At 41.2% G+C, this 13751-nt stretch overlaps 1 protein-coding gene and 1 pseudogene across 2 annotated transcripts in view; one reads left to right on the top strand and one right to left on the bottom strand.

Moving 5' to 3' along the window:
- Positions 1 to 2392: 2392 nt before the first annotated feature.
- On the bottom strand, positions 2393 to 10825 carry LOC111958138 (syntaxin-2-like; annotated as a pseudogene).
- Positions 10826 to 11994: 1169 nt separating this feature from the next.
- Positions 11995 to 13751, top strand: part of LOC111957862 (adhesion G-protein coupled receptor D1) — a 51446-nt gene continuing 49689 nt past the window's right edge. For both annotated transcript variants that reach the window (XM_070436859.1, XM_023978908.2), the window contains exons 1-3: positions 11995 to 12447; positions 12544 to 12583; positions 12945 to 13061. In XM_070436859.1, coding sequence (XP_070292960.1) covers positions 12394 to 12447; positions 12544 to 12583; positions 12945 to 13061 — 211 coding nt within the window. In that variant the 5' untranslated portion in view covers positions 11995 to 12393. The remainder of the gene's footprint in view (positions 12448 to 12543; positions 12584 to 12944; positions 13062 to 13751) is intronic.

Raw genomic sequence — 13751 nt, 5'->3', positions numbered from 1 at the left:
TTCTCTCCATTTTCTCTTCAGCAATTTGCATTTTCAACAGTTTTTGTTTCCTCAGTAAATGGAAAATAAACAAGTTCCATAATAGAAATACAGTTTTTCATAATCGAGGGCAGGTTATAAATCCAATAGGGTAATGGTATTTGGTTTAAAAATCATAGGATAAAATCCCTTGGATTCTACACAATTTGCCATGGGCGGAGAGATAAAATTCTACAGTTTTAAAGCTAATTTCCTGCAATTCCACACATTTTTCCATGGCTTATGCCATGTTCTTATTGTATCTGAGTGACTCAAACGTGGGGGCCCCATGCCATGACATTTGGGGAATTTTAGATAGTCAGGGACAGTCTAGTTTTTATTTTGGTGATTGTTACTTCTCAAAGCTGATCTTATTTAAAAATATATAGCTCCAATATCTTTATATCTGGTTTTAGTTGTTTAGGTTGACCTTTCCAGAGAGAATGATTTATTTCAGCTTTTATTTCTTTCATCACATTCCCAGTGGGTCAGAAGTTTACATACACTCAATTAGTATTTGGTAGCATTGCCTTTAAAGGATAAAGGATAATTATGAACGTGGTTTCATTTGGAAATGTGTAACATTATTTGTACATGCTCAGGTTGACTTTTACATGGAATCGGTCATCTACTTGAATGTAGTTACTAGTAATGTAACTTGGGAAATTTACTCATTACTGTGATTCAACATCAACTAGGCTTGGGCAGTATTGTCACGCTGGTATAAAGGATTTTGGAGACAGGTACAGGAATACACAATAGGGATTTTTAATAAACACAAAACAAACACGTATACAAAAACACTGGGCTGTACCCAAACAAAAGAGTGAGGGTAAACCTCGTTGAACGACACGGGACGATACCCGTAATACACAATATATAAAGCACGCAGCATAACAGCTGCACCAACGCATAGGTACTCACACCACCAACGGACATGGGAACAATAACCGACAAAGACAGAGGGAACAGAGGGCACATATATAACATACTAATCAGGGGAAATGGGAACTAGGTACCATTCTTCCACTGCAAATCTACCATTCCAGTGTTTTACTTGCTATATTGTATTCACTTCGCCACCATGGCCTTTTTTTGCCTTTACCTCCCTTATCTCACCTCATTTGCTCACATTGTATATAGACTTATTTTTTCTACTGTATTATTGACAGTATGTTTGTTTTACTCCATGTGTAACTCTGTGTTGTTGTGTGTCGAACTACTTTGTTTTATCTTGGCCAGGTCGCAATTGTAAATGAGAATTTGTTCTCAACTTGCCTACCTGGTTAAATAAAGGTGAAATAAAAAAAAATATATATTTTTTTTAAAGGTGTGTGTAATCAGACAAGACAGTCCGGGGTTGATGATAATGAATCCCGTTCAGTGAAGCCTAGAACGCCGGTGACGTAGACCTCCGGAACTGGTGAACAGAATGAGCAGCAGTACCGGGGGGATCCGTGACAAGTATACCGTATATACCCGTATACCGGAATATTTGGAAAAAGCCACAGGATGGTTTTTTAATACCGCCAAAACTATTTATTAAAAGTTTTTCAATAAATTTGAATATTTGTTGATAATTTTTAAGTTAACACCTGCAGTCAACTTGTGCAATACGTTAGGATATAAAGAAAATTGCGTTCTTCATATACCTGTCACATTATTTTACATTATGAAATTTCCGTAGTCCCCCAGTACAGTTGAGCCAGTCACGTGTTTGTTTATAAATAGCACAACGGGAGACAGTGGGAGCTGGTGAATCCATAGCCTTCTTTATCTATCGGCGAGTCTCTGTTGTGCAGCGCACATGAGGTGATGAAGTCACACTTGTATGCAATTCACTACTAAATGTTTGCCATCAGATATCTTATAATTACTTTCTGCCAGAAGTCAAAGACCTCTGGAAGAGCTCATTTTTTCCCTGTGCTTCCTACTAGCGTTTTTTGTTCTCCTTCATTATTCTGCTACACATGCTGCTCTTCCTTCAGAAAAAGCATTCATCACAACTTTGTTTATTTGCACAATTTATAACTTTATGAGCTGGATTTGACTGTCTTTGCAATTAGGTTGTTCGTTTTCGCTCGTTAGCACTTAGCTAACAGCGTCATTGTGATTTTGCTATTAGTTTGTGCTAATTGTGTTAGCATTCTGGTAATACAGGCCCAATAGGCTTTTCTTGCGTTTTTAGCAAATCCTTGTGTGCTATGCCTGTAATACCGTAAATGCCAGGATAAGAGAAGGACGGTATGATAATATTAAAATCTGGATACTGCCTAAGCCTAACATCAACTACTATCAAGTACAGTACCTCATTGTGTTAAAAAATGTAAATGAAAGGTGTTGAATGTGATGTTGATGAAATGTACAGAAGTAGTTACCTCAGACAGATAGCAGGACAGGACTCATACAGGGGATTGGTTAGTCCAATAGACAGCCCAACGATTAGTGCAATGACAACGAGCAGGATCAATAGAACAAAGCCAAAGATGAAGAGTTTCTGCCAAGCACAGAAACAAAGTGGTTAGATTAGGTTTATAGTGCCCCAAAACACTACACTGATTTTAGTGAAACCAATATTCTGTCAATGCCTGTGGATTTGGGACATGGAGACATTTTGACATTCAATTTAGACATTAGATATTAGTGATGGGGGAAAAAGTCGATAGTTACATATTAGGATATTATTACGTGTATATAGTGAGCAATAAAATCATAGTATTGAATCACAAATGTCATATCGGCACCTAAGTATCGCAATAATATCGTCATATCGTGAGGTCCTTGGCAATTCCCAGCCCTAGTAAATATGGCATGTAGACATTCTGTCTGGCATTTTAAATCTTATCAGTATATGATACTGAAATAATATTATTTTTCTGACTAAACCATTCAGAGCTATTGCATTGGTTAAAAGAGTCTAACTTGAGCAGTATTATACAGTATTATTAGTAGATACACCATGTGACCTTCCGTTTGGGGAAAAGGAGACTTACCCTCTGGGATTTTTTCTAGTATCTCACAGCTTTTTTGGTCTCCTCTTTGGCACGGCCTATGTATTCATCTGCGTTGGAGACATTCTTCTCTATGTTGTTGACCATATCCCCCTTTTAGACAACACCACATGAGTTCCATATAGTTTTGACAAAAAACAGAACTAATAATATTCCGGACAGCTTTACAGTACTGCGCCACAATACCTGATTCTCCACCAGCATGGCCATGTCCATGAATATGGCATGGAGCTCCCTGATGCTGGACTCCAGGTGGATGATATCCTGGTGCCGTGACTCAATCTCATTCAAGGCCTGCCGCGTGATCTAAGAGTCCAAAATAATCTGAGGAAGGGGTTGGGAGACAGGACGAGAGCCAATGAGACAGTATAATTAATTCAAATACATACATATGGGATGATTGGTGTCGCATTTACACAGAATATTATTTGTTTTGGAATATGTTCAAACCACCACCTGAGTTATCTTGGTATACTAGATAGTGTTGTCATGTTTTGTCTTTGATCATGTCTTGTCCCTGTGCTTCCCTCTGCTGGTCTTATTAGGTTCATTCTCTTTCTCTCTCTCTATCGTTCCGTTCCTGCTCCCAGCTGTTTCTCATTCTCCCTACGACCTCATTTACTCTTTCACACCTGTCCCCTATTTTGCCCTCTGATTAGAGTCCCTATTTCTCCCTCTGTTTTCCGCTCCTGTCCTTGTCGGATTCTTGTTTGATGTTTGCTGTTCCTGTGTCCTTGTTCCGCCCTGTCGTGTTCTCTGCCTTCTTCAGATGCTGCGTGTGAGCAGGTGTCTATGTCAGCTACGGCCTGTGCCTTCCTGAAGCGACCTGCAGTCTGTGGTCGCGTCTCCAGTCGTTCCTCTCTATTGACGAGAGGATTTCAGTTTCCTGTTTTGGATTACCATTGATTATATCCAGGAGAATCATTATTTGTTTTATACTGGAATAAAGACTCTGTTACTATTACGTCGCTTTTGGGTCCTCATTCATCAGCATAACAAGTGTTGGTAGTTGTCTGATTTGTCCTAAGAAAATAATGCATATGAGGAAGTAGCATCCGACAAAAGCTGGAGATTGAGGAGGAACTTACATCAGATGTAAAAATTAATATAACCAGGAAAGAAAATACTTTCACCAGGCAGGTGCTAAAGCATCAGCAGAAAACAAAAAACGTATTCTCTCTTTTCTATGGGGAGAAAAATCTCTGTAGTCATAACCACAGTGTTATGATCTAGGGCGGCTATTCCTCAGAGGGAATCAACCCTCACTGCCTAACATGATCAAACCCACAGTGGCTTACAAACAACCTGGGATCATGTAAGCCCTTCCACCCCAGTGAATATATATAACCTATGATCAACGATTACTCTACAGCACAGCCATGAGCCCGCCACTGGCCATGTGACCAGCTTTTCTATAGACAGGTGTAGAGGCAACACTAACACACTTCTCTTCCATCTGGAGTCTGCAGTAGTAGAGAGTCTCATTAGGAGTATCCTAAGGGACTGGAGAGGTTACATCTATTTTTGTCATCATCAATTATTCTCATTCAAGACAAATACTCCATATGAACAATACATGGGTTTCTGCCATGGTTTCTTTACAGCTAGTCTCCTTAGCATCTCAAGCCAAATCCTTGACTATCATCCTATATTTTATGTGGCCGTAGTCTGATTGGTCTAATGGCCTCATTATCCATACCATGACAATAGACAATAACATAGAGTGGAACCGGAATCGTTGCGCTATCTGACGATAGGCAATAGGCAATCATATGATAGTTTGATTGGAATTGTGAAGACTGTAGCCTATGTGTTATTATTTGTGGGAAAGAAAGCGGCTAGGTGTGGTCGGTTTCCTTTCCGTGTTCCTGTCTGCCCTGCTGCTGGCCCAGTTTGTGACTCACTTATCTCTAGCTGTCTCTGGATCCTTCAATTGCTTCTCTCCCTAAACGACACTTGAGTCTCGTTGTACTGAGTCATGACATCCACAAACATCCTGGAGAGCACTGTGTGCTGTGGGGTTAGAGAAAACATAAGGTAAGGAGAGGATAGAGGAAAGAGAGCTTCAACCACTGGCAACAGTAAAGCGGATAAAGGCTCAAACTTTTGAAAGGGTGAGATGTCAAACAGCCATGTCAAAATATGGTGGCAGATAGGGCTGGCCAAAATCTCATATCCCGATATACAGTTGAAGTCGGAAGTTTACATACACTTAGGTTGGAGTCATTAAAACTCGTTTTCAAACACTTCACAAATTTCTTGTTAACAAACTATAGTTTTGGCAAGTCAGTTAGGACATCTACTTTGTGCATGACACAAGTAAATTTTCCAACAATTGTTTATTTCACTTATAATTCACTGTTTCACAATTCCAGTGGGTCAGAAGTTTACATACACTAAGTTGACTGTGCCTTTAAACAGCTTGGAAAATTCCAGAAAATGATGTCATGGCTTTAGAAGCTTCTGATAGGCTAATTGACATCATTTGAGTGTACCTGTGGATGTATTTCAAGGCCTACCTTCAAACTCAGTGCCTCTTTGCTTGACATCATGGGAAAATCAAAAGAAATCAGCCAAGACCTCAGAAAAAAAAATTAGACCCCCACAAGTCTGGTTCATCCTTGGGAGCAATTTCCAAATGCCTGAATGTACCACGTTCATCTGTACAAAACAATAGTACGCAAGTAAAACACCATGGGACCACGCAGCCGTCATACCGCTCAGGAAGGAAATGCGTTCTGTCTCCTAGAGATGAGCATACTTTGGTGCGAAAAGTGCAAATCAATCCCAGAACCACAGCAAAGGACCTTGTGAAGATGCTGGAAGAAACAGGTACAAAAGTATCTATATCCACAGTAAAACGAGTCCTATATCGACATAACCTGAAAGGCCGCTCAGCAAGGAAGAAGCCACTGCTCAAAAAACGCCATAAAAAAGCCAGGCTACGGTTTGCAACTGAACATGGGGACAAAGATCGTACTTCTTGGAGAAATGTCCTCTGGTCTGATGAAACAAAAATAGAACTGTTTGGCCATAATGACCATCGTTATGTTTGGAGGAAAAAGGGTGAGGCTGGCAAGCCGAAGAACACCATCCCAACCGTGGAGCACGGGGGTGGCACCATCATGTTGTGGGGGTGCTTTTCTGCAGGAGGGACTGGTGCACTTCACAAAATAGATGGCATCATAAGGAAGGAAAATTATGTGGATATATTGAAGCAACATCAGGCAGGAAGTTAAAGCTTGGTCGCAAATGGGTCTTCCAAATGGACATTGACCCCACGCATACTTCCAAAGATGTGGCAAAATGGCTTAAGGACAACAAAGTCAAGGTATTGGAGTGGCCATCACAAAGCCCTGACCTCAATCCCATAGACAATTTGTGGGCAGAACTGAAAAAGTGTGTGCGAGGAAGGAGGCCTTCAAACCTGACTCAGTTACACCTACTCTGTCAGGAGGAATGGGCCAAAATTCACCCAACTTATTGTGGTATGCTTGTGGAAGGCTACCCGAAACATTTGACCCAAGTTAAACAATTTAAAGGCAATGCTACCAAATACTAATTGAGTGTATGTAAACTTCTGACCTACTGGGAATGTGATGAAAGAAATAAAAGCTGAAATAAATCATTCTCTCTACTATTATTCTGACATTTCACATTCTGAAAATAAAATGGTGATCCTAACTGACCTAAGACAGGGAATTTTTACTAGGATAAATGTCAGGAATTGTGAAAAACTGAGTTAAATGTATTTGGCTAAGGTGTATGTAAACTTCCGACTTCAACTGTAGGTCATTTCACTTCCCGATAACGATACATATCACGATATACACATTTTCTGTAAATTCAATGAATAAATAGTTTACATAAAATGACCACATGTAAAGGCCTATTTCTTATTACATGTTGAATTATACTAATCAAATAAAAGGTATTGGCATTTGGTACCTTGGGTCGAGTGTTAGCACCAACTCACGAAACCCCAGTTTCTCGACCGTGTAAATTGGGGCCATGTCTTTGCAGATGTAAGTTGTTACGGCAGCTGTTATGTCCTTCCATCTTCATGATTCTTTGCCATAAGCTGTGTCGCGGGCAAAAGCCTCTTGCAACGTCTGAGTCGGGGTTTGTTTTGAGCACTCGACTGTACTTTTTTGGGTCTCATCCGTAGACTCTCTCCGTAATGTTTCACATGATTCTTGCGTAGGTGGTAAAAGAGGTTAGTGGTGTTTGAGCCTGTTGTCAGGACCGGCCTGCGGCATATTCTGCAGAGGACGGTTTTCTGGTCCGTGTCAGACTTTTCATACCCAAACCACGTCCATGCGACCGAAGTAGTTCCTATTTTAGGTACGGTCTCTGTGCTCTGTGTCACGTTCACTCTTCTCCATGTTTGTTTGTGTTGCAAATTTCCTTCCGAACGCAAAGCAACATCCAATTGACAAAAAATATTGCCGTAAAGAGTGTGATTTGCGACACAACGAAATAAACAATAAAGCATAATATGAAACGATAGACGTTTTTCTATCTTTACACGATATATATCGACATATCGCCCAGCCCTAGTGGCAGACATGGTAAACTTATACAGGTATACAGGTACGTTAGCCTCCAAGAATCTCTCTGTCCTTAATCACAACCTTTAAGAATTCGCAAAAATGTGAAGAATGAGTCTCAGGAAGATTGTTTCCTGACCTGGGTTTTTTGAATGCGGAAATCAACTGAGGCCCTGTTAGAAACATCATCCTTGGGCAGGCTCTGCTCCATAGCTGCAGAGAACAGAAAGAACAGTGATTACAGTAGCTATAATAACACCTCAGATAAATCCCCCACATATACTTTTCTAAATCTAGCGAGCAGCATTTGGGATAGGCATTTGATCCTGTCATAATAATGACAAAATAACAACAAAAAATATTTTTTAAATGTACTGTACGTGGTGGTGGTGATGAAATTAAATTTAAGCTTAACTCTCACAGAGTTGGCATTGCTTGTGATCTCATTGGTCAACCGGTCAAGTTCATCTTTCATCTCTTCAGGAAATATCAGCGACAGAAAATAAATGCATTATTGTGTAACGGATGTGAAATGGCTAGCTAGTTAGCGGGTACGCGCTACTAGCATTTCAATCAGTTACGTCACTTGCTCTGAGACTTAAGTAGGGTTTCCCCTTGCTCTGCAAGGGCCGCGGCCTTTGTGGAGCGATGGGTAACGATGCTTCGTGGGCGACCGTTGTTGATGTGTGCAGAGGGTCCCTGGTTCGCGCCCGTGTCGGGGCGAGGGGACGTACTAAAGTTATACTGTTACAATTGATGCTGTTGACCCGGATCACTGGTTGCTGTGGAAAAGGAGGAGGTTGAAAGGGGGGTGAGTGTAACGGATGTGAAATGGCTAGCTAGTTAGCGGGTACGCGCTACTAGCATTTCAATCAGTTACGTCACTTGCTCTGAGACTTAAGTAGGGTTTCCCCTTGCTCTGCAAGGGCCGRGGCCTTTGTGGYGCGATGGGTAACGATGCTTCGTGGGCGACCGTTGTTGATGTGTGCAGAGGGTCCCTGGTTCGCGCCCGTGTCTGGGCGAGGGGACGCCGTAAAGTTATACTGTTACATTGATGCTGTTGACCCGGATCACTGGTTGCTGCGGAAAAGGAGGAGGTTGAAAGGGGGGTGAGTGTAACGGATGTGAAATGGCTAGCTAGTTAGCGGGTACGCGCTACTAGCATTTCAATCAGTTACGTCACTTGCTCTGAGACTTAAGTAGGGTTTCCCCTTGCTCTGCAAGGGCCGCGGCCTTTGTGGCGCGATGCTTCGTGGGCGACCGTTGTTGATGTGTGCAGAAGGTCCCTGGTTCGCGCCCGTGTTGGGGCGAGGGGACGGTTTAAAGTTATACTGTTACAATTGCACATTTGCAAAATTGTCCTGGAAAAATATTAGCATTAATCATATCACTTGGCAACGCTTCTATAACAATAATAACCTATTCTTCATATTTATATAGATAAGAAACACTACACCTACCACCCACTGGGAAGAAGAAAATTCCAACGACTGTTCCACGTTGGTTCAACATAATTACATTGAAATGACATGGAAACAATGTTGATTCAACCAGTGTGTGCCCATAGTAACCATTAAACAAATATTTACTCCCTCTTGGGCCATTCCCAGTTAGTATTATTGTGTAGCAGATGGTTGATACTTTGTTACGCTGCTGGTAATACTGATGCTGCTGTGTTGCATTATAGAGTCAACTGAGGGCCTTTGTCCATGCAGGCCTTGATTAGCTCCTCATGCCTATTCAGTCTCCACAGTGGATCAACTCTGAACAAGCACAGCGTAACTTGTCCAAGCCCTCAATAAAATGGCCCTGCTGCTGCTAGAGAGGTCAGCCAAAGCCCACCCACAGACTGGTCTACGAAGGCTGGGCCATGGCATTGATTTCTATACAGGCTTCCAGACACCGAGCCATCTATTTGTATTGAGTCATGTGTTTCTTCCTGAAGGAGGACAATGATGTTGGAGGAAGTAAGAACGTTTGTTTATTTTTGTTATTATGACTTTAGAAGTCACCATGCAAATACGAAGGCCTATATTTAGTCATGTAAAAGTTTTGAATTCAACACTTTAAATTGCATACTTTGTGGTATAGAGAAAATAAATGTTGAAAACAAATAGGAGAAGCAACAACATAGCTAGATCTCAAACCGCCTTCGCTTTGGGAACATTGGGAACGTGGCGGAATAGCCTAATAGACTTGATTTATTTACCCTTTTTTCTCCCCAAATTCATGGTATCCAATTGGCCTCATCACCGCAACTTCCGTACGGACTCGGGAGAGGCGAAGGTCGAGAGCCGTGCCTCCTCCGAAACACAGCCCAACCAAGCCGCACTGCTTCTTGACACAATTCCCACTTAACCCGGAAGCCAGCCGCACCAATGTGTCGGAGGAAACACCATACACCTGGCGACCGTGTCAGCATGCACTGCGCCCAGCCTGCCACAGGACTCACTAGGGCGCGATGGGACAAGGACATCCCTGCCGCCAAACCCTCCACTAACCCGGACGACGCTGGGCCAATTGTGCGCCCCCCATGGGTCTCCCGGTCACGGCCGGCTGCGACAGAGCCTGGACTCAAACCCAGAACCTCGCACACCACTGCGCCACTCAGGAGGCCTGTCTGACAGAGGGTTTTAATTGATGATCAACTTACTCTGATCTGGATTGGGTACAGACAGGATCATGCTGTGCCTCTTCCTCACCTCATCCACTTCAGAAGATATCTTATCAATCTGCCCCCTAACCTCTTCCACCTGAGTCATGCACATACAGTATTTTCAGTCTTATTTCAATGCAGACACTTGCAATATTTTACATTAATCATCTAGCTCATCTGAAAACAAACAGTACTGACTTGCCCTTCTGAAAAACCCGTTCATAAATCCATCTCTGTCAACTGTGACATCCTCCTCTGCTTGTGTTCTTCTCTGTCAAGACAAAAGTGTGAAGACACAGTCCATTGTTAGGGAGTAAAGCCTCTTGCACACTGCCCATAAATTTGAGGCTCAGTACTGTGTGAAAAGCAAATAAGTTGACAAGATATTGAAGACAATGATATTATAATGACATGGCATATTCTTAGCCTGGCTGACGCGACTCACGTCATGTCAACCAGGGTTGCATTCCCTAGACCTAGAGAATATAAAATACAATAGAAGGCTACATGAATGCCTGATTAGATCAGTGACATCATATTAGTAGGCTACATGTACTTATTGCAGTTAATTCACCCAACCGGTCCTTCATTGCTATGTTCGATGCGTTTTTGACTGGCTAACGTTAGCTAAGTAATGCACTTCTCAACTCCATCGCATCTAGCTCTGGTACAAGTGGCTAGCTAACTTTGCTTGCTAGGTCTGAGTTCAACAAACATCCATTTCGATTTGGTATGACATGGGGAAAGTTTATTCTCTTTCAATCATTAGCTAAGGAGACGTTGTCCAACTCCTCAAAACCAAACCTCAACCAAAATGCACCGTTAGTTTGCTAGCTATATATCTGGTTGTGGCAGACAACATAATTCGCATGATGCTCCTACAAGCTTGTCGGAATGGGATACGCCTCTCTGCCAGAGGAGGCTCGCACCCAGCACTACTCCTGTGACTGCAGTTGTTGTTCAAGTTATTGGCCACACAGTGGCGATGTTGAATAACATACTGTATAGTGTGCGGTTGTGAGCGGCCTCCTCTCGTGTTATCTCCTTTCCTTTTCCCGCCATGATTCACCTGGACGCAGGTGATTCCAAATCTACCGGCCACCAATTTCCAACATGTAAGAATAGTTTATTTTAGACTAGGTTGTAGTTGTAGTAATTATATTTCTATGTTCAGGCCATTAGTCTACAATAGACCCAAAGGATAAAGAACATGAAACAGGAGTCACAATTAGATGAAGGCATCCTACAGCGATGGATTTGAATTCAGGTATGAGTACAGTAGATAGGCCTGTCAGTAAGTTACTAGACTAATACATGTTGATTTTCCTGAGAATATCGACTTTCAATTCACTCAATCCAATTTAGGTCTATCTAAGGAATTCGATTGGGCTTCATACCTGCTTACATCAGTGCACCTGAATATGTGCCTTTTCTATTCCCTTCATAAAGATGACAGTCCAAATAAATAGCCTAAAATACAGTCAGCATCCATTCCTGTCCATCAGCATCACTGTCCGTTTTGTTTTGACAAGTCAAAAGGACACAGCTCTGTAATTTTTTAGATTAAATCTCTATTGGTTTTTATATGTTTTTTAAATATATTTTGGACAGTAGGCCTATGCGCACGCCATTATCTCTAATTAGGCTACGCACTTGATATTTACTATTTACGCACACTAGGCCCCACCTTGGGTTCCAATGCTCTAAAAAATGACATCACGTTTTGTATTCCCACATCCAATCGAACAGCACGGAGAATTCCTCCACTCAGTGCAAACCTAGTATAGACAGACAGCACAGCGCATCAAGCAACAAGTACCCAAACCCGTCGCTGAAATAGTGCAATATTTCTTATTCTGTATTGAGAGACATGGATTACCAACTTTTGGGGAAATTTTGAAACGACACGCACTTTATAATTATGATGTCCCCGCTTAGTTTTATTGCAGTTTTACAAAATGTTAAGTTTTGGGAGAACGTTTTCTTTATTGGAGACATGGACTAATAAATACCCAGAGAAGAAGATAGCTTTTTTTTTCAGCATCTTGGAATAATGATTTATGCTTTCTGGATCGATCGTTCATTAGGGATTTAAACAACAATAATCATTATATATATGTATATATATATATAATCTATTTGTAGTTGTAATCAAGCCATGGAACTATTATTCGAAATTCTGTTTGTAACTACTTTTGTCACTTTGATTCGGGTAATTTAAACAGTTATTTTTTTAATGTCCTTCACCATTATGTGTAGGAAGACTACTGCAATGTTGCAATGTTGAGTTTATTTGATTTATTTACAGGTTAATGGTGAAGTAAAGCCAAAGCCATCCAAGCATCCAGGTAAATCAAATTATACTTCATGTTAAATGTGGATTCCCTTAGCTTGATGTTTTATATTGTGTCTGAAATTAACCTACAGCATATGATGAGTATTATTGGTAATTTAGCTAAATATATATAATATTGGGATGATGAATTATTGGTTATGGTTTACCATAAGTGTAACTTATGGTAATAGTGGTTTATTAAGCAATACAAAATGTGTTTATTGAATGAGATACCCAAACATCAACTCTTGAGCTGTATCGTTTATCTTTTTAATCCTAAAAGACACACTGAGCAATGCCAGGAACATAACTAATTGAAATAGCATGATTAGGGAGAAGTCCCAGCTTTGTTTACCCATGAACTCTCCGTCCAGGCCTGCAGGTCTTGGCCACGGCTTCACACTATTGGCCGCTGGATTCGGTGGACGGGATCCATGGACTGTGGGACCAGATTGGAAACAGACCAGGTCATGTTAATGGAAGTGATATAAGTATGTGCATAGACCTATACTTAGGAACAGAATACCCCGTCTTTTATATTCTTTATCTGCATGGTCTACAGCTGTTATTCACTCCTACTTTCAATTCACCTTTTTGTCCGTCTTGCAGCCACCAAGTCCTTGCTTTAAAAGGTGCAGCTCTGTGCAGTGCTCAAATTTGATTGCAATCAAATTTGCAAAAACAAATGAACAAAGTAGAGAGTCAAGACAATAAGTCTGAAGGCTACCTTACACCCCTGTTAATGTACATCAAAGCACTGTGGTGTTATAATAAACAGAATGGGATAAAAAGCTTATCCTTCACCCCAGGTATATTTGATGCAGACTTTCCAGATTAATGCTAAAACTATTGAATGAACTGTCTTGTTTGCTAAACTGATTTCCAAAAACCTTACTGTATTATTTTGACTATGGAAGCACCAATAACATTCTTAAATGGGACAATAATTGTGAAGCATCAGGTCTAGAACAGTTTTAGAATATTTCCACACAAAATGTGCTTTGATCCTAAAAAAAGGGGGAATGATTGATCTGTTCCTCCTTGAGCACTGTTTACTGAGCCCAACATCACACTTAATCTCATCCCTGCTCACGCACCACATCCCTCACAATGCCTAGTGTCTGTGTTTGACTCTCACTGGTCTGCTATGTCCTCTGGTTGTTTTGTGTTATTCATGTGTA

Source organism: Salvelinus sp. IW2-2015, linkage group LG33 (assembly GCF_002910315.2).
Source record: "Salvelinus sp. IW2-2015 linkage group LG33, ASM291031v2, whole genome shotgun sequence".
Taxonomy (NCBI): domain Eukaryota; kingdom Metazoa; phylum Chordata; class Actinopteri; order Salmoniformes; family Salmonidae; genus Salvelinus; species Salvelinus sp. IW2-2015.
This window is presented reverse-complemented; position numbering and strand designations above follow the sequence as displayed.